Genomic DNA, 21,698 nt, shown 5'->3' with positions numbered 1-21,698 from the left:
TATGGGGAGTTTCTTGTACTTTATAGAGAATGTGTCTAAAGATAGTAGGTGGCCACAAGACAAACATCTACCTCATCCCACGTAAGAGACACTTGCTGAGTATTGAGCACCAAGCAAGCGCCTGTGTGTCCTGAGCCCCTTGCCCTTCTCTCCTCACAGGCAGACATTTCTGTCACATGTTTTCATGCCATTCCTGCTAACAAGGACAGATCTCAGAGCCACCTGTTGCCTTTTGAATACTCAGCCATTTCTACCAAAGGTTTTTATTATGTCCCCCTCCCCTACACACACATACTGAAATGCAGTTGCCTTCCGTGCAATCCCAGCCTTCTTTGGAGCATTTATCCAACTCCTTTGACGCTGGTTATTCTAACTATTTGTGATGGTGGTGCTGAGTGTGGCTGGTATGTTCTGGGACCTGTGTGATATTCTTCGTATGCAAGATCTGTCCTGTGGACTCTGTTGACGCTAAGAATGAAGCCTCAGAGCATTCATTTTCCAGATAAAGTGTAGTGGGGGGGAAGAAGTCACGCAGATTGGGAACCTAGGGCTGTGTGAGTCTCAAGCCAGGGCTGCCTGTATCTGGGTCCCCTATGAAGCACAGAGCCATCTGTTCCCCTCAGCTCTCACTCGTGTTTAAATTTCTAGTGAGTGTGTGTGTGTGTGTGTGTGTAAATGCTGCTTTTTGGTTATTTCATGAGTCGGGAGAAAGCATAAAAGCCTTTGGATATCTGGCTTATTTTTTAATATCGTAAGCATTTTGAATAAATTTCAGAACAAAATGAAACTTTTAATGGGTGTGGAGAGCACGAAGCATCAAAGAGCTGACTGGCACAGCCTGTGACTTCCTGGAGCTTGGTATTCTTAACTGTCAGATTCTAACAAGCGCTTCTCTAGAAAATCACTTAATGATTAATCTGTCAAGAAACAGCCTCCACAGCCATGAAGCACCACACATAAAAATATCCTTTAATCGAAAACTTTGGGAAATTATGCCCTGTGATTTTTAGCAAGGCTGAGTCCCAGTCAGGTGCCTAATTGCTCCCCAGTTTCCCGGGACAAAGCCAGGTAAGGAACAAGGGCACAGAAGGAGAGGGAAGCGAAGAATTAGTCTCACCCTGTGGATTCTCGTTCCTTGTTCCTTTCTAGGCTGAAAAGCTTTTTTAATTCTTTGCAAATCAAAGGAACATAAGCAATGCAAACACTTCTGAAAATTGGTAGACATTGAATGAGCTGAAGTCTAATCGGGTTATCTATTGCACAGCAATGTTTGCAGATGCCATCTGATTGGTAGGAAGGTTTTATAAAGCAATGGTTTACAATCCTAGAACTGTGCTGGGCACACACTGGAGACTGAGAACTTACATGGCTTGAGGAAAGTTAGAGGGACATTGGTAGACAGAACAAGCATGTTGAATCTGTAGATGACCAATCAGTACCCCGTCTCAGACTTACAGTTGTACTTACAGACTCACTGACTCAGCTCTAAAACCAGTACTCCTGGGTGTTTTGTGGTCATGCCTAAGCATGAGGGAAGTGGTGATAGTTGAAGGACCCAACTCAAGTATTCCCAGGTGAGGATGAACGAGGCATCTGCTGCCTTGCTCCATCTCTGTCGCTCAAAGCAAACCTCTTTCTCACAGTTTATTTAATGCCTCACTTTTTAGTTTTTTGTTTGTTTGCTTGGAGTATAAAGGAGTGCCCAAGCTGAGTGTGTAAGTGCTGTAGGGTGTTCTGAAACTCAAGGAAGCTATAAGTGCCCTTGGAGAGAGTATGTGTATTGTGCAAGCTTCATTCAAACCCCTGCTAAAGTGCTGCTGGTGAGAGTTTCGTTGTTCTATTCTGCCCACAGTGGAAGCCATGATGCCCCCACCGGAGGGGAGGTCTGTACTAAGTCTACAGGTTCAAATGTTACTTCTGCCAGAAGTACCCTGGTAGACACTCATAATTATCTAGGAGTCTCTCAGCCCCGTCACACTGTCACATGATCTTAACCGTCACACGCAGTGTCCACAGCAACTTTAAGAACACGACTACAGTACTAGCTGATTCTATCCCATTTAGTTCCTGTACAAGGTGGTGGGTATAATAAATGAATTCTAAAACCTCACATCTTAACACCATAGAAGTTTGGCGTTCTACGTCTAAAGTCTTAGGAAGTCTGTAGCAGGCGACCTTACAGTGGATGAGTTAGAAACCCATCTCCTGAGCCAATCAAAAAGTCCTGGAAGTTGCGTCTGCTTTCTTTCTATTGGCTACATCTCAGTCACGTGGCTATACCTAGCTGCAAAGGAGGATGGGAAATGAACCGTGTGCTGGGGCTTTCATAGATAGCCCTGCTGTAGTTTTTATTAAAATTACTGTTGCTATCACTTTTTCTATAGATAAATAGCAAACCTATTAGGTAAACAACATGTTTATGCCTTTAGTTATTTTCCAAAGAAAGTTTTTCAGTGCTTCACCTGGGAGAGCAAGCCTTCATCCTCTTGTGTGCCCTAGTTAATGACAAAGCGCTTAGATGCCGAGACCATGCAGTGTTCTCTTGTTCTGTTAATATTTCTGCCAACCCTTCCTGCTGAAAATTTTTTATTGAAACTATTTTTGCCATCATATAAAAATGTATATAAAGGCTATATCCGATGTATGGCCAGGGGTATCTGACCCTGCACTGTAGCAGGTGCTAGTCTACGAATAGAACACAGCACTCAGCCTGCAGGGCCGCAGCTGTGTCCGATCCTGCACTGTAGCAGGTGCTAGACCCTGTAGACCCTGAGTAGAACAGTTGCCTCTCCCGCGGTCTGGTGTCCTCCTCCACTGCTCACTTTTACTGTGGCTTTATTGTGGGGACTCTGATGAGTGACCTCAGCCTTTTTGCTGTTGTTTTGCTATAAAGGAGAGAAGCAGGCACACTTAACTGTCAAGCCCATTGTTTAAGGGAACATATCAGCTCACACACAAGGAAAGCTATAAAAGGCATACTTGGATTTGGTAACATTTATGCTTTCTTTGCGATTCTGGAGGATTCTTAACCTTGACGAAGAGAAAAAAGCAAGTGTCGCATGACAAGCCATTCCAGGCTTAAATATGTGCCTAAAAAGAATTGACATTAAGGTCGTGTGTGTGTGTGTGTGCACGCGTATGCGCACTCATGCACATGTGTCTGTGGTAGTGAGTGTATGCAATGACACGTGTGCAAAGGGCAGAGAACAACTTGTGGGAGTTGGTCGTGGAAATGGAAGTCAGACTTGATGGCGGTCACTTTCACCCACTAGGCTGTCTCACCTGCCCTGAAAGCAGCCTTGCAGAGGCGTAATGCTTACAACAGCATTTTACACAAGCCACCCTTACAGCAGGAGCAACCCAGCTGTCCACTGGGACATGACTGACTAAACAAAAGGTGGTACAGACATACATAGTAGTAACTGGGAAACCATTTCTGGTACATGCTGAGACATGAATGAACATAGGAAAGGTTGTGCTAAGTGAAATGTCAGAGCCAGAGCCAGAGAGATGACTATTGCATGGTTCCACCTAAGTAAAGAATATAGACTACGGAGCATGTAGGTTTCCAGAGGCCTCGGGTTGTGTGAGGGGACACTGCTCAGTGGGTACAGGGTTATGTTTGGTATGATAGACATGTTTCAGGAATGGCTAGTAGTCATGCTTGCGCAGCTTTGTGCATTTTGTTTAAAGGCAGAGAATTATCAAATACTTACAGTAATTCAAATGGAACATTTTTACATTGCATTCTTCCACAATAACTAAAAGTTGCATTGGAAGGAGATTGGATTTGGGTCACAGAGCTGGGCCTGGGTCTGCCTGTTACTAAGTGTGTGTCTGACTTGGAGCAAAAGCTTTTATTTCCCTGAATATCCTTTTGCACACTGTGGGAGCAAATTTAAGTCCCAGCGAATTGTGTAGTTGACATGAGCATGGCAATGTCAAGGACTCCAGTGCCTGAGGCCCATGGGAATGGCAGAGCCTTCTGAACCAAGTGTGAATGGTTTAGCTAAAGCTAGTGTATGCAGAAACTATCAACCACAGCCTTCTCTTCTTGGATGGATCACTGCCTCCTGAGACAGCCCCTGTACAGAGACCTCCTGCCAAGTTTAGCTTAAGCAACCTCCTCATCCAGCTGTCTACAAGAAGCCTGCTTCCTCAATCAGTGATATAGTGAGTGCCCAGAGTTTCCCTGTTCCTGGTGGTGCATCCATCAGAGCAAAGGCCCACCCAATGCCAGCTATTTTGTACTATGTCGGTCCTTTTTTTTTTTTTTGGTTCCTCGCCACCCCAGTCAGAGCAAGTCCTAAGCCATGCAGGTTGTGGAATGTACCTATAAAAAAAACAAGAGCAGCCCTGCTCTTGGTGAAGGGTTGTTGTGGGAAGGTGACTAGATTGTCTCATAATTCGCACCGTGTAATTAAAGAAAAATACCAGTGCTTACAATGTCACAGTGTCATGTTGCATAGTTGTTTTTTGCCTCTGTGGTACTAAAGTTGTACACACACACACACACACACACACACACTTATGTGGGGGTTTTAGTGAATAAACACATGTTTCTGGAGATCAGACATCTTATAATACTAACCATTTGAAACAGAAATGTATTTGTAGAACCTTGCCAAAAGCTCTGAGTGTCCCAAGAGATCAGACATGTCTGCACCCAGACAGCCATGTAAAAATGGCAACATGGGAACAGCAAGGAAAGAGATTTGAAAGTGGCAGGAAGATGTGCACGCCCTTCATAAGTATTGCTTAAGGCCAGCATCCTTTGTGAGGCTCAATGTGACACAGAAGAAAGGTCAAGTGTCATTCTGTCTATGCAGAACACAGTGAAAATGATAAAACTGCAGGTAATTAATAATGGTGTAGGAGTCAGTCATCGGAAAATCACTTTAGGATGAGGTGTGTGTGCGCGTGCCCGTGTGTGCGTGTTTAAATATTCACTTTCTGTGGAGATGCAAGAGTAAATCCCATCACTTTTATCACCAAATTAGAATCTACCTGCTTTTCTCAGCCGCACATAGCCCAGGCATGCCTCCCAATAAGTGCTCAGCTGCTGAATGAACAATCAGATGAACTAAGGATCTAGGGAAAGCATGGAGCTATCTATCTACACATGTGTGCTGTGTGTCAACAAGACCTGTGTTAACTGTGTGCAAAAGATGCCGAGTTGAAAACGATCCCCGTTCTCTTTTGCAGACAGAAACTACACTCTTGGGACCACTGATAAGCAAGAGACACCAACACTGTGACATATGCCGGTGCCACCACCGCCACCACCACCTCCTCCGCCTCCACCTCCTCCGCCTCTGGGGGCCCCTCCTCCTCCACCCCCACCAGGACCCCCGGTAAGACCTGTTTGTTTTTCCCTCTGTTTCACTGTGGAGCATCTGCCTTTGAATGAGCAGGAGCTTGGTGTGGGGATGCAGGTGACGCAAGCTCCCAGGTGACAGATATACCTTAGGATTCTGGCTCTGACTGCTTTGGGGTCTAATCAGTCTGAACTAAACATTTCTCTCCCCTACTCCCCCACACTTCTCATTTTCACCTACTTCAGCCTCCATGATTTCCCCCTCAACCCCCACCATATGCTGCAGCCTTTCCCAGTCTCCCTAAGTGACTTTCCATCTCACTGGACACTGGTGGGAGGAGCCTGCTGAATTCAGGCCCATAAGACACTGAGAAGTCAAGTTGCATGTGGGTGTCATGCAGAAGGTGATGATAACACCCTGGCTTCAGTTCCCCAGTTCTAAGACCAGCAAGTTACATGTTGGGTTGAAAGCTACAGGGAAATGAAACTCAAAACAGAAGTTCCCTGTGTCTGAAGCAATGAATCGAGTCTATCATTTGATTTGTATTCTGGAACAGAAATTCAACCTCAGCACCAGTGACATTGGGGCAAACTAACTGAGTTAGGGAGTTGCCTGCAACACCACTCAAGTTTGGCAATAAAAATGTTGTTAGATACTGCCTGGTGGAGGGAAATGTAGACAGAATAGGAATGATTATTCAACTTTCATTGCTGAAACTTGACCCCACATGCTCAAATTCGAGGTTACATGGTGATGATGAACAGTTTGTAAGTAAAGAAAACAAGTAGAAAGCTATTTATTCGTGGATCCTAGATAAGAAATGATCCGCCTACAGTGAGAAAACATGATCTATATACTTGTTTGATATAGGAAGTTTTAGAATTGACCAGAGTGTTGGAATCGAGTCTTGAAACTTTTTTCCTGGTTTTTCAAGACAGGGTTTCTCTGTGTAACGCTTGCTCTATAGTCCAGGCTGGCCTTGAACTCACAGAGATCTGCCTGTCTCTGCCTCCCAAATGCTGGTAATAAAGGTATGTACCACCACAGCCCAGCTCAGGTCTTGGAACTCTTAATGAGTTCCAAATTATGATTTCTTAAGAGACAATTTTGTGGTATCGATCTAACAGTTTAAAAAAATGAATGCATTCTATGATCCAGTTTCATCCCAGACAATCTTTCTTTAAGAAATTAATCATGGGAGTTGTGTGGTATTGGTGCACGCCTTTAATCCCGGCACTCGGGAAGCAGAGGCAGGTGGCAGGTGGATCTCTGTGAGTTTGAGGCCAGCCTGGTCTACAGAGGTAGTTCCAGGACAGGCTCCAAAGCAATACAGAGAAACCCTGCCTCAAAAAACTAAAAAAAAAAAAAAAAAAAGGAAGAAATTAATCATGGGAGCTAGTGAGGACGGAGGACAACAAGGGAACAAGTCCCCCAGACACAACAGGACTGATGGACATTTGGGCCCACAGAGCCCGTGGCAGCATGTATAGATCTGTCACATGGGGTCCCAGCACCGAGAGGGGAAGAAGACACAGGCCTGCATTTCTAACCAGCTAGCTGTGTCCAACTGACAGAAGAAAACTTAGCTTTCTCCAATGGAGTCTCACTGGGTACACAAACCACACCCAGGGCAGGCCCTGTGCCCAGCAGTAGATGACAACATCACAAACGCAGTGGTGTATTGGGAATGCTTTTGTTGCACAGTTGTTTGTCCGGACATTTTTTTAAACCTTACAGCTCTTTTGCTCATGTATCATGGCTTCTAACTTAGTTTTTATAGGTTTTCTGTGTGTGCAAATGTGTATGTCTCAGCATTTGTATGTGTTTCTTGCATTTTTCTGTAGTGAGGTAGTCCTTCTGTAGCACTGACCACGCCCATTGGGGGGTGGAGCCATGGGCGGAAGTGACCTGTGGAAGGAGGTCGGAGGGGGCCAGGAAAGGCTCTCTCTTTCTGGCATGACTCGGACAGGAGAGGATCGGGTTGAATTTCCTGGTGTTCATCTGTCTAGGTTGTAAGTTATTTCTCCCTGAATAAACATCTTTTCGGCCTACTTGTTTATCCTGATCCTTATTTACCGCAATATTTTTCCTTTGGCTTTTTTTTTCCTGTTTTTTGTTTTTTCCTATTCTGCTTTTTTTAATTTTGTGATTATTATTTTTTAGATGTCTACTTTTATTCTAATGATCAAAAGAGAAAGGGTGTGGGTTTGGGTGGCTGGGAGAGTGGACAGGATCTGGAAGGAGTTGGAGGAGGGGCAAATATAATCAGAATATATTGTATGAAAAAAATCTATTTTCAATTAAAAATAAAATATATACTAAAATTGTGAAAATAATAAGCATTTCTGGTATTCTGAAAAAAGAATGCATAGCTACATGACATTAATAGATTACTTGTAATGGTAACCAACAAATAAATTAATATTATTTAACTATAGGAGAGTCAAAAATTGTTTTCCAGTTCACAGAACAGCATGCTAGATCTTCATTAAAAAAATCATACTCCAATTAGTATATAATTTCCAATGTACAATTGATTCAAGAAGATTATTCAAGGAAAGGTGCAGGCACCAAGTTCAGAGTTGTTGTGGGGACAGCAAGATGACCCAGGGGGTAAAGGCTTTTGTTGGGCAAGCCTCGGTGTGGTCCTTACAACCCACAAAAAGGCAGAATGAGAGGATCCCCAAAGCTGTTCTCTTATACACACACACACACACACACACACACCGATAGTGATAAATGATATTTTTACTTGATAGGGAAAAGGATGCTGTTGAGATTCTAAGAATCTCACAGAAATTCCATCTCTTTTCTTCCATGTTGGGGATCAACCCATGGCCCACTCACAGTGAACTGTGCCTGTGCTATGGAGCAGGACCCCGGCACAGCCCTCTCCTACCTACAGATTACACAGGAGACTATGGCTCTAAGATGCATCTCCGCTAGGATGACCTTCTATCACAAGCCACCTGCTGTCACACTTGGAGAAGTGCCGCCCTGAATTGCCTAAGCAAACACCTACACACATCTAGAGTATGGGAAGCGCTGCACACAGCTTGGCAAGCTGTGACCAAGGTGCTTTCCAGACAAACAGCCGGGGTGACGCACTGAAAGAAAAACATTTCATGATACATAGAATGACATGATATTCAGATTGTAGCCTATAAATAAAGTTCACTGGGGGCACAAACACACCCATTCATTTGCATGCCATCAATGGCTGTGTTTCCCCTATATCATCAGCATTGCAACCAAGGAAAATGTGATTTGACCAAACAAACAAACAAAAAAAACCTCCCTTCTCACTCGTGGACCTGTGTTTTAATAATTGAATTAATTCTTATTGCTATATTCTAATTTGTGCAATAAATATTTAATGGAAGTCATTTCTCTTTTGCTACAGACAGCCATATAGACTAACTTTCATTTGGCCCCTTGGCCTACAAGCCCTGGAATGTTTACTGTCTGGCCCCTCCCAGGGACAAGTCACCAATCCCTGCTCTATAGCCAGCTGGCCTTGTTCGGCCCATGTCTCTACAGCCAGCAGTGAAGTCAGGGTACTTACACCATGTGTTGTCTTCCTCCTCCGCTTTTACTCTCAGGGGCATCCTGGGGTCTGCCTCCCTCTCCAGCTCCCCCTCTCCCAGGGTACTCCCCGCATTCATATAGCTGTTCCTTCTGTCTGGTAGGAACGTTCTAGTAAAATCAGAGGAGAGGGCCAATCCACTGACCCCACGGGCTTCAGTACTTACTTTCAAAGCCTTCCTTTGGAGCAGTAACTGTTTTTAACTATGTTTTTATTGTGTTAGTGTGTTAGTGTTTGCATTTATTTAATCCTATATGTGTGTGTGTGTGTGTGTGTGTGTGTGTGTGTGTGTCTGGCTTGAAATAGGCATTCAGTTTAAGAAGGGAGAAAAGGGAGAAAGGCAGAAAGAGATGGAGGTGAAGATAAGAGGAGAGAAGAAAGGAAGGAGAGTAGGAGGAAGAAGAATGAATGAACCAGACAGGAGGCTTCTCTCCTACCCACCGGTTCCTGAATTATCACTCAAAGGCTTATGTTAATTACAAACTGGCCTATTAGCTCAGGCTTATTATTAACTAGCTCTTACAACTTAAAATAACCCATATCTACTATTCTGTATTTTACCATGAGGCTTGTTACCTCACATCTTGCATCTCCAGCAACTGCTGGCATCTCTCGGACCCTGCCTCCTTTTTCCTGTATTAAGTTTGGCTTTCCCGCATAAGGATATTCTGCCCTGCCATAGGCCAAAACAGCTTCTTTATTAAACAATGGCAATAAAACATATTCACAGCATGAAGAGGGCCATGCCACATCAAGAAATTAAGGAGTATCTGAATAAACATAATTGAGAGGCAGAGCTAAAGTTTTCATAACTAGTGGTCAGGGCTTTAAGCACTTGTTAAAGTCCAATAAACAAGACATTACTCAAGACCCCAGGAACCGTGGGAAGTGAGACTAAACTCAACCCCGAACACAGCCTGGGCAATGGGAGTGTGTAGTTAAGAACCTGAAAAGATGGGCAGTGGATGAAGAATTACTGAGAGGAAACATGGAGGTTGGTGGGTCGAAGAGACTCTGGATAAACCTATCTACTGTTGCTTGTTTATGTTTGTCATGGTATCTGGGAACCTTATGTGCACTTGGCAAACACATTACTAGTTAGCAGCATCTCCAGCTGAGCGAACACAATAGGCATGGTAGAGTTTATAACCCTGATGAGAACCAGGACAATCAGATAGCTAGAGTAAGGGTCCTTGGTAAACATATTTAACAAGGTTCTTTTTACAAAACTGGATTATTTTACACGTGCACAGAAGGGCCTAGAAGTTCCTGATGCCTGACCAAGTTTTGATTGGTTGTGAAGATTTTCCCCTCTCTCCTTTCACCACCCCCCCCAACTCCAGACACCCGCATCTCTGACATGGCAGAAGATGGAGAGGGCTGCAGGAGTTTGGGGATTCTGCCCTCATGTCTCCTCCCTTTTCTGGAAACCCCATACCCTGCCCCACGCCCCCCAGCCTCGTCTGTTCTCCTTTTTCTTGTACCTTTGAAATCCAGTAACCCGAGTAAATTGCCCGTGGGGTGTGCTGATTCACTTATAACTAAATCATTAGTGTTGCTTTGTTTATAGAAGTGTGCTTTTTAACTATCCATTTTTAAAGCCTACAATGGATTTGAATTTGAAATGCTGCAGAATTGGTCTAAACTTATTTTCAAGTCCTCTTGTACCCTTGTTTCCAAGCATAATAGATGTAGTGAGAGAGTAAACTCCAGAAGGGCATGTGAATTTCATCGGCCTGCCATGGTCCCCCCTACAGAGCAAAATGTAGACATCAAAGAACTTTGTCAAAATTTTAGAGATTGGTAGCCCGGAGAGAGCCTGCCAGTAATATTCATGGTTGTAGCATGTGTGTTTATTCATCAAATAAAACATCCTCAGAGAGAAACAGTTGTCCCAGAGCTGGCCATACATTGTTATTTCAGCATCAAGGATGAACTGCCTTGGCTGCCATTGCTTGACCATGAGAGGCAACAACACACAGTGCTGATAATATCAGCCACGACTTACCCTTAAGGATTTTCCTGCCAACTCTGGTGTGCGAGGGCTTCTGATAAGAAAAGCAGGACAAAAGTGCACTGTTCTCTGAAGTCCTCTGTGGTACTCTGGAGTCCTATGTTTGATGCTGTTGGGGAAGAAGGGATGGGAGAGCTGGGTGAACGGAAACTTGGTAGAACCGCATATTATTTATGCTCTCAAAAGGGTAATCTGCATGTTCGCTAGTGCATTTGCAATAATGAAAGGCTCACAATGTCTTAAATACTGTCACTCAAGTGTGTTCTCTTGCAATGCTAGTGTTTAGATTGGGGCCTCTAACAGGGAGTGTTTCCCGGGACCAAGTCATCCTGGAAGGAGGGGAAGGCTTTTGCAGTGCATCCGATATGTGCGGATTGTATTAAGCTGGCCTTTTCTTTTGTTTGCCAGTCTACAAAACGACACCTTTGTCTTCTAGTGATTTTAAAAACCTGCTTTGTTTTTTTCTTTGTGGATTTGCATAGAGAGCAGTAACAACAGGTCTGTGAAAACCAAGCTGGATTTTTGCAGCAGATTTCCTGTCTGCAAGAGAGGTGTGTCAGGACCTGTCACTCATGCTCACAAAGGGCCATTCAGGATGACTTTCAAACGTGTGTGTTCTGTCGCAGCTGTGAGGTGGGCAGGCCACAGGCACAGAAAGGAGAAGCCTGCATGGTATGTAGTTGTACACTGATGATGCCCAGAAGCAGGCAGGGGCCCACAGCACCAGCACTCAGCCAGCAAGCTGGAAAGGATTTTATCACGTGGATCTCAGCTGAGCAGGAGCTACTCTGTGCAGCACCTAAAAGGAAGGGAAGGAAAAATTGCAGTGCCAAGAGAGCCCTTGGATATAGCCAGTTACTGGAGCTGAGATTCCTTGCCAGAGCATTATTCACACCCCAAACTACTGGGTTCTGGCCTAAGGGAACTTGAAATCCCACCATCACTAGCCATTCCCAGAAAAACCACACGGCAGCCATTTCTTCCTCCCTGGTCTTTCTTCGTCTGAGCATGGTTGTGATGAGAAGGTGCATCCCAGAGCCCTTGGGTGTCTTACGGGGCCTTACATCCCTTGCCCAGATGCTCATATTTTTAACCTTTCTTGCCATAAATATCAGAACCTTCCAAACTCATGTGGTGAACGGCCAGTTAGACACCCAGCCTGACCAGATGTGAAAGCCAGAGGCAGGATCTCAGCTCCACACTCAGTGGCCAACAGTCCTAGGGACTCCTAAAGTCTTTACTAAAAGGCCATGTATGGCGGAGTGAGCCCTGTGTACAAATGAAAGCATATGGCTCATGCACATTCAGATGAAGATAGCGAGGACAGGCTCCAGTGCCACCAGTCACTGCTGGCTTTTCAGGCAGAGAATTTTTACTTGTTTTTAAATAGTAATTCCTCCACCTTTTCACCTATCCACATGAGCTTTTGTTTCTTTAATTTCTTGGCTCCAGTTGCGCTTGGCCAGCCCTCTTCATTGACCTGCATCTCCTCCCCCATTGTTCTTATGTTTACAATTCAAGAAACATACCTTTAAAACCGAAAAGAAAAGGATGAGCAATGACTTGCGGGTGGGCTGAGTAGGACTGTGTGAAGACAGTCGTGGCAGGCACCTCCTGGACAGCTGCCAGACCTGGGAACCACGCCAAGCATACGCAGCAGGGGAGACTTGCAGTTACAGTTAGAATTGCGTAGGGCCAGCACTAGTAGGCCAGCCAGGTCAGGGAGCTGAGGTTCAGAGAGGCCCTGACAGCCCAGGGTCACAGGCCCAGTGCCAAGGGCCCACTGAGTGTTGGAGATGGGTGTCTCTGTAGCTCTTGGATGTGTACTGGTGCATTCTGCCTTGGGCAGTCGAGATACCAACTAGTCCTAGGACCACTGCCAGCAAGCTGTGAGAGATGCTCTGTTACATACCCACTGGGTTGTTCTTTGTGAGAGCGCCTTTGTAGCAGGTAAAATCATTGCTTTCTAAAGATTAATTTTTATCTTATATAGTTGAGTGTTTTACTTGCAGTGTATGTGCAATGTAGGAGGCCAGAAGATGGTGTTGGATGCCCTGGACCTCAGGATACAGACTGTTAGCCACGAAGCAGGTGCTAGGAATCAAACCTAAATCCTCTTCAAACAGAACAAATGCCTATAACCACAAAGCCACCTCTTCAGCTCCAGGTGATATTACTCTAAGTGTTTAGAAGCACAGAGGGGCTAAGAACTTACCCAGGGGTGTACAGCTACTAATCTGATAAGGCTGAGGCCTGAACTCTTGCCTGAAGGCACCAGGCCTAATCTCCAGCATGAAGCCAGCTGCCATTTGCTAGAGATCAGAATGCTCCACGGCTAGGAGATCCTCAGTGGCTGCTGGTGCCTTTTGCTATCTGCAAGTTAGAAAATTAATGGATCACATTCCGCAAACCTTGGACATAGCATCGAAGACTCCTTCCTATATCGCAGGCAGCTCCTGCTGTTACTCTTTCTCTTCCATTCTTTGTGTCTCCATTGTTTTTCTATTTATTAGTTTCTTCCTCAAAATTGGAGAAAAAAAAGGGTAGCACTTGAGCCTCCAAATAAAACTGATATAGCAGCAGAGAATCCCACTGAGGAAGTGTAACACAGAAAATAAAAACCCAGAGACTGATATCGGATTTCAAGCTGCAGATCAGAAAAGCACAGCAGCTGCCCACTTGCTTTTACCTCTACCTCAGTCTAAAAGGGTTGATCCTGTCTGCACGAGCTCTCCATCAAGCCTCAGACTGCTGCCTTTCCTTACCGTGGCTGGAGATCTCAGAATGCAGCCTGAGACACGGGGCTCCTGTCTTTTATAGACCTCTCTAGGGCTAGGATTAAAGGTGGGAGCTCTAATTCTCCTTTAAACTGATTCACTCTAACGTAGCCCTGGGTGGCCTTGAACTCACAGAAATTCATCTGTCTCCTGAGTCCTGGGATAAAGGTGTGTGCCACCACCGCCTAGCTTTTATAGCTAACTAGTGTGGCTGGCTTTGCATTCTAACACTTCAGGCAATCTTTATTAAATCATAAATAATGCATCACCACAAGGAGGACGTGGGTCCAAGGCAGAGGACCTGGGCTTTGTCTTTAGCTGGCAGCCTACTTGGGATGCGCTCACACAGAGTCTCTGTTACCAGTGATGATGGACACACAGTGGGGACAGTTCAGTGCCAGCTAAGTTCAGCGGCAGCATGTTCAGTCCCTACCTGTGACCCAGCCATCATGTGAGGTACTGAGCTCAGGCTGACAGAGCTGCTGGGCCTCTGCCCCAGAAAACTGTAGATTCCTGAATCCAGAGCAAAGCATATCCCTTCTCAGACAGAGAAATGGAGAGTAGAGATCTATCTCCTAGTCCCAGATCAAGGCTGCCCTGGTAGTACTGAGCATAATCCCTTCCTATTCCCAGGTCAGAAGTTTGAGCAGTATATTGCTTCTTCGTTGTTTCCTACCTCTGGGTTCCTTGAAGCCCTTTTGCCACCTAAGGGCTCACCCTCCTCTTCCCAAGCTTGTTGCTCCCATCATTTGAGCATTCCTGAACAGTCAAGAGTGGAGTGAAGGATGAGGGAGGGTCTTGGGGCTAGTGATCTTGCTAATGAGTGACTCGGGCCAAAGCCAGGCATCCAGTAGACACCAGGGTCCTAGATTTACTCTCTGAGTTAGCACTGAAGTCACAGGCAAGGCTGCTGTGAGCTGGTTAGCCACTGCCTCATACCTTCCACCTGCCTTTGCCCTGAGAGCCTAGAGCAGGTTCTCTGCCATGTTGTGTAAGAACAACACAATACCTCTAGATTCTGCTCAGAATGTTATGGAAAGCCAGTGCAATTATATCAAAGACAAAAAAAACGTAGAAGTAGCAACAATTAACACTTGGGGAATTACTGAAAAGCCAGAACACATCCTTGAGCACAACCTTCCCCGTTCTAATTTGTTGTTATTTTCTCAGAGAATAGACCCTGCACCTTTGCTCCCCATAGAGATATTTTAAGGCTCACAGAAAGCATGGGGTGCAGCTGTTTTGTGGATGGTAGCAATGGATTTTCATTTTAATAAGATCCGTGCACAGCAGAGGAGTCTGACTATGTTCCAAGATGCTGACAGCAGGCCTCCACCTGCACCATGTAGAGTATTGGAACACAAAGGTGTGAAAATGTGTTTGTGTTCTTTGATCCTTTGGCCCTCTGTTTGAAATGCATTGTGGGAAGCTGTGGGCTTCAGCAGGGATCCTGTAATGCCACAGCTTGCTGTGTAAAAAGGCAAAAACACAAAAACAAACAAAAATCAAAAAAACAAAAAAAGTGAGTTTTAGAGTTAGGCAGATTGAAAACCGAATATAGGAGCCATTTCCAAGCTGTGTGGTAGGTGAATCAAATGACACTGAGCCTCAGTTTCCCCATGTATTCATGGGAATAACAATGGCCACTTCTTGGGGTCCATTACCCCTAACACAGAAACTTCAAGAAGGGAGGAATTGGGTATTTTTTGTTTGTTTTTTTCCATCACAATGTATTCTTAACATTTTGGGGATTGCCTGGCACATGATGACACCTGTAAATATGTATGGCATGAATGACTCCTAGGCTAACAGTCGGGATCCAATCAGAGGATGACAATATTTGTTTGCCAAGTGTCTCTTATAAATAGCAGCAACAATTGCTTCAGAGGGCAAAAATACATCTAGTCAAAGGTTTGTGTTAATGCAAAGTTGTCAGGATAGAAGCAGAAGTTAAGGATGAGGTTGGGACTCCAAGTTGACAGTCGGAAAGAAGTCCAAAAACAGGAAAGAACGAGCGATTCTTGAGGTTGTCTGTGGCTCCGAACTCACGCTGCCAGGTTACCCTGCCCATGTGTTCTGTGGGTCCGTCCTCCCAGGAGTAGCATTCCCTTGTGTTCATGCTGAGTTGAGTGGACCTGCGTCCACGCTACGGCAGGAAGACCCTGGGACGACAGATTTGAACCACATGGCCTTTGCTGAGGCTCATCTCCACTATGGTGTCTTGTGGGGGCGTGTCTCACCCACTCCAGGGAAATGGCAGCACAATTTAAATACTTTACACATTGAAGAAGGCTTTGGTTTGCTGTTGGACAACAGTAGTAGCAGACCAACACACCAGCTGAAGGGAAGGCCACCTGTGTCTGGCTGGTTTCACAGCCATACCAATATGGGAATTCAAGATGGCCTGGCTCTAAGCCCTCTCCTTTGGTTCTATAGCACCTGCAGGAAGCTGAGGTCAATTACTGTGACCTGACCTTTCTCTGTCTGAGCCAAACGTTTGCTTACATTCTACTGACAGGAAATTGGAACACAGGTAGAATATTTTCATTGTATTAGTTGTTATTTAAAGAATGAGAGTTAATGTTACAATTAATTCTGGCTTATTTTACTTAATAACATTTTTATATTTTTTAACAGTCTTATATATATTTAAATATTTGGAGGTAAATAGCTTGGTGAAGGGAAGATGAGGCCAGGCAGTGGTGGCACACACCTTTAAGCCCAGAACTTGGGAGACAGAAGCAGGTGGACCTCAGTGAGTGCCAGAATAGCCTGGTCTACTGATGGGGGTTGTCCTTCTGTATATGTGTTTCTCTTATTGGTTAACAAATAAAACACTGTTTAGCCAATAAGGAAGGAAGGTAGGCAGGTCTAACAGACAAAGAGAATTCTGAGAAAGGTTGGCAGAGTGAATCTGCCATGTAGATCGATAAAGGAGTAACAGATCTGGACCCTTCTCTGGTAAGATAAGACCGCATGGAAATACATAGATTAATAGAAATGGATTAATAATTAAGTCAGAGCTAGCCAATAAGAAGCCCTAGCCACTAGCCAACAGTTTTATAGTTAATATAAGTCTTTGTGTGCTCATTTGAGCCTGAAGTGGCAGCAGGATCTAGATAGGACACAAGAAAACTCTGCAACCATCTACAAAGTGAGTTCCGGGACAGAGAAACCCTGTCTGGAAAAACAAAAACAAAAGCAAAAAAGAAAAGAAAAGGAGATGAGATTGACTATGAACTGATAACTGTTGAAGCTAGATGATGGCTCCTAGGGGTAATTGTACTTCTGACCATTTGCAAGTAGGAATACTTTTCTGTAGCTACAAAGAAAGCTCCATATACCTTAAATAACTCTTGTGACTTGGCAGGTCCAGGAGACTGTACAGCCTCCTTTCACTAATTCAGAGAGGCATTCAGGGGACCAGATATTGATGCCTTTTGTTGTTGTTGTTGTTGTTGTTTTGTTTTGTTTGGCAAAATAAGATATGCAATAACCTGCTTGAAAGCTATATGTTGTCTCGTTCTATTTCAAGCTTATCCCATACAACTGGGCTCTGGTTCTTTAGGATTTGATATTATGTGGGTTTTAGTTGCTTTGCCATCCCTTTAATCACTGGGCCAATCAGTGTCATGCTTTGAGGTTCTTTTCCTAAGAAAGTGAGTGGAATGCCCAAAAAGCAGTGGGCTCCGCATTGACATCTCCCCAGCTGCTTTCTACTCAAGTGACCCTGGAACAAGAGGACAGCAGATAAGCAGTGTGCTGTGAGATACTGTTGCACTTGCTGTTCTCTGCTCTGGCCCAAGGCATCTGGTTGGTGCTTTTTCCTCAGAGAGCATTGCAGTAATTATTACAACAAAATTCTCCACTCTACAACTCTTTGCATGGCCAAGGTCACTAAATATGGATGACTTTTCACCTTCACTATTTTCTGTGTCTGAGTACATCCTGCTGAGGGAATGCCTTCTCTGAGATGGAACCTCTGAGTATAGTCATGTGGACACAGCTGACAAGGTGTGTGTTAGGAATACCTTTGGGTATAGTCACATGGGCATAGCAGGCAAGGTCTATGGTAGGAATTAAAATACATATAATTGTATGGGACATGAGCATGTAACATATGGATAGTTGTATGTATTTTACATACAATTATTGAAGAGGAAAGGGAGACAATTACAAAAGATGAGAAAGGTCCCTGAGTGTGCTGGTAAAAGAACTTTGTGTAGACTGTTGTATATTCTACAACAATATGCATATGGTGACAGGGTTTTCTAGACAACTGAATCTAAGACCATGTTTAAAAATCATGGAAAGAGCTAAGAACATCAGAAAATACTTGACCCATTCCTCTGACATCCTCCCTCACAGCATTTGCTGGCACTGACTTCTCAAACACGTGCAAACGTTTCCTGCTGAATCATCCATTCCTGTCCTTCACCTAAGTCAAAACCATTGCTGCATCTCAACAGGACTGAACATCTCTCTGTCCCCACTCCCATGCTTAGAGGAAACACAGAGGTTTACGTCCAAGGCTTAAATGTTCCTTGGATGATGGTGTTGGGCATGGAGGTTGGCTTGGGTAAGAGCAGCAGCCAAGCCATGGAATGTGTGTGTATGTGTGCAGTCTGTGAAGTTCAGTCTTGTTTTTTTCCAGCAAGGAGGTCCCATGTGGTGGTGGTCCGGACAAGATGCAAGAACTGAGCTTCCTCTCGTGGCCTCCTCAGTGCTTTTTGTGTCTTGCCGGTTCCTTCTGCGTGACCTCATGCTCCTCTGCCCCTCTGTAGAACAATCCCATTCTCATTCTTTCCCTCCCTCTCTTTCTCCCTCCCTCTGTTTGCTAAGTAGTGTCTGAAGAAAAGACTACTCTAAAACTTTAAATATTTTATTTTGATTTTTGAGGCAAGGTCTCATGTAGCTCAGGTTGGCTTTGAACTCACTACGTAGCAAAGGATAACCTTGAACTTCTAAGTTGATGCAGTTCTGGGAATTGAATCTAGGGCTTTGTGCATGCTAGGTAAGTACTCTAGCAACTGAGCTACATCCCTAGACCTTAAATGTGTCTATCAAAGAATGGGTTTTAATATAAAATGGGAGGAGTCTGGATGATGGGGATAGGACCACGCCATATCCTTCCCAGTACTCATAGGAATCAGTGAGATTTTCTGTAAACTCTAAAACTCATACAGAATCAAACATGTTCTTGTTCTGTGTTGGAAATGACTTCTTTAGAAAGGCATCTCTGTTAGGATATACTGTTTTACTATATGTTGCCTTCTTCCTTTTTGCTGTAGAATCAGTGCTTTTCTCCAGGGGCCTCATTCTCTCTGCTGCCAGATACAAATGCCCTGATCAGGGATCTGACATAGACACTGTAGCATGCTAGGTTTCTGATTTGGAATGCACATATGGAAAAGGAGATATGTTCAACGTCTTTTTTTTTTTTTTTTTTTTTTTTTCAAGGAGATTTTTCCAGGGCAATTACAATAGCACCTTCATATTGTCACTGAGAATAGGGAGTCTCCAGTAGCTTACTGAACAGTTGGACAGAGTCCCATTATCTCTCTTGGCACCCAAGGCAGAGAAAAGGTGAGACAAATAGGTCATTGTGATTAATTTGGAGTCTGCTGAAGGTTCTTTACCATGCTGGGAACCCCTGTGTAGTTGCCTCATGCTGTACACAGCCTGCCTTGTGTTGTACAGAGTCATCTTGAATCGTGTAGAGCCTGCCTTGCATTGTACAGAGACTGGCTTGCATTGTGTCACCAAATCTTGCTCTTGCTGGCAATTTTACCTGTCCATCTTCCTACCTAGGAGTTCTGTTGCACTCTAGAGACCGTAGTCACTTAACCCAGTAAAACAGTCTTTTTGGAAACCAGCTTTGAGATTAGGCTAAGCATCCATACCTGGGGACCCGCAGCTCCTGCCACAGTTATGCTTATCGCCGAGGTAGATAGCAAGGGTGAGGACCCGTTGAGTTACACAGCTGATACATTTCTGGACTCTTTTCCTTGCATTCTGTCCCTAACACCTCGTTGCCTTCCAGAACAGACAACCCTGGGAGAATTGGGCACAGGGCTTGCCACAGTGGCCCCTTATAATAATGCTTGTCACATGGGGCTTTTCCATGGCTGATGCCCCCTTTGTTTAAACATTTCCTCATAGCATCATGACTAATAAGCATCGGCATTCCCAACCAAGCCATTATGTTCCCATTCTGGAGGTTATGTTGCCTTGGTTGGCTAAATTCCCTAGGCTTTCCATACCTCAGCTTTGAAAATCCTCTGTTTCATTACAGCAGACATTAGGATGAAATGAATGAATACATATAAAAGTACTTTGCAGAGAGTAGGAGTCACAAGCATCACTGGCCATGCTGGTGTGTGTGCATGTGTTCTTTTTCCCTTTAGTAGTAGCTTCCTGGCTTTGATATAAATAGACCATGTTGTAAAACAAAAGCTCACATTACATCATAGCATCATGGCTAATAGTCATCTTACCTATTCAAACATTACACTGGGGCTGATTTGTTGACAGCCTGTCTGCCCCCCCCCCGTGGTGGTACACTCTGTGATAGGAAGGAGATGTGCATCCTTTGCCCTGTGTGGCATCGGCATCACTGAGTCAATGGGATGTCCAGTCTTTGGACCTAATGCTAGAGGTGGTGTCATAAAAAAATTTTACAGTTTGTATCAAAGATGCACTCCTCTCAGAACTTTCTGTGTCATTATAGAATGCTATTCTAAGGTCCCCATGGGAAGGATTTTCAACTGTGACTCAGTTCTTTAATCCCAACTGAGATGAAATTGGAAACTAAAACATATGCACAGTTGACATCTCCCGGTGATCAGATTTTATTTATGCATGACACCCTTTGGTAAAAGGCAGGCTGATTCTTAACATCTGTTTGACCTTGACATGCTCTTTAAAAGGAGTAAATGACAAGCTGAAGGGTCCTGTGTCACAGGTGAGGAGTGAAGGTCACTGTGGTACGTAGACAGCTATAGTGCTGACCTGAGCCTGGTTGCTTATTTACAGCTGTCAAGTTCTTTTTGGCAAATGATGACACCCGGTAGCCTCAGCCTCAGCCTCAGCCCCACATCACAAGTATGGGATTTTTATGTGCTGAAACTGTGCCCCACCCCACTGCCAAAATCACACCTTGAAACCCCAGTACCTCCGACTGACTACATTTGGAGGCAGGGTCATTGGGGCAGGTTTTAATCTACTAAGACCTCTGCAAGAAAAGGAACTCATTCACGAACTTGCATAAAAGGGAGGACCCTAGTGAGTCCTGGGGGGACCCCAGTGAGACCCAGAAGGAACCTAATGAGTCTTGGGGTATCAGTGAGGGCTATCTGCAAGCTTAGAAAGAAGGCCCCTGGATTTGCTAACTGGTGACTCCTTGATCTTGGACTCCTAACTTGGAGATGGTGAGAAAAAATTCCTTCCTAAGCCAGTCCATCTAATATACAGTGTTTGGGATCCAGGCATGCAAACTCAGTCCTGAAGAGCAGCAGCCACTGTGCAGAGGTCACTCACCACTGGGTCAGTTAAGGGGAACTTGCTTCTGCACCCACAGCTGTTCCCACAGCCCTCAGTAGGAAAAGCCTACCCAGACATCTGTATTTCTAGAAACAGATTGAGCTGTCCCCAGGCAGGACCTGTGTCTTGGCTGTTGTACCTGGCTGCTATGTGCCCGCGTCCCTGAGTACGTACATGGCTTTGCTGCCTTCCTTTGTTGGCTCCCTAGAAAAACACACAGACTCCCTATATCTAAGGGGTGCTTAACCCCAAGAGCTTAGGCCTCTGATTCCAATGACTGCTGAAGGTGCTTTAGTGGTAATGTATTTCAGAATCAATGGACAGATCCCTGCTATTTCTGGAAGCTTATGTGGAGAGTCTGATCAATTCCTGGCGGCCGTGCATCATCTCAGCATCCATTATAGATGACCTCTGGACAAGTGCACTCTGGCCTGCTCACCTGTACAGTAGCTGCTGACTTC

At 44.7% G+C, this 21,698-nt stretch overlaps 1 protein-coding gene across 1 annotated transcript in view; it reads left to right on the top strand.

Annotated features, from left to right (window-relative positions):
- Nucleotides 1-5,212: 5,212 nt before the first annotated feature.
- Wipf3 (WAS/WASL interacting protein family member 3) overlaps nucleotides 5,213-21,698 on the top strand; it is a 48,701-nt gene continuing 32,215 nt past the window's right edge. The window contains exon 1 of the mRNA XM_051203064.1: nucleotides 5,213-5,354. Within this exon, the coding sequence (XP_051059021.1) occupies nucleotides 5,262-5,354 (93 nt within the window). The 5' untranslated portion in view covers nucleotides 5,213-5,261. The remainder of the gene's footprint in view (nucleotides 5,355-21,698) is intronic.

The sequence above is a fragment of the Phodopus roborovskii genome, unplaced genomic scaffold (assembly GCF_943737965.1).
Source record: "Phodopus roborovskii unplaced genomic scaffold, PHOROB, whole genome shotgun sequence".
Classification (NCBI taxonomy): Eukaryota; Metazoa; Chordata; class Mammalia; order Rodentia; family Cricetidae; genus Phodopus; species Phodopus roborovskii.
This window is presented reverse-complemented; position numbering and strand designations above follow the sequence as displayed.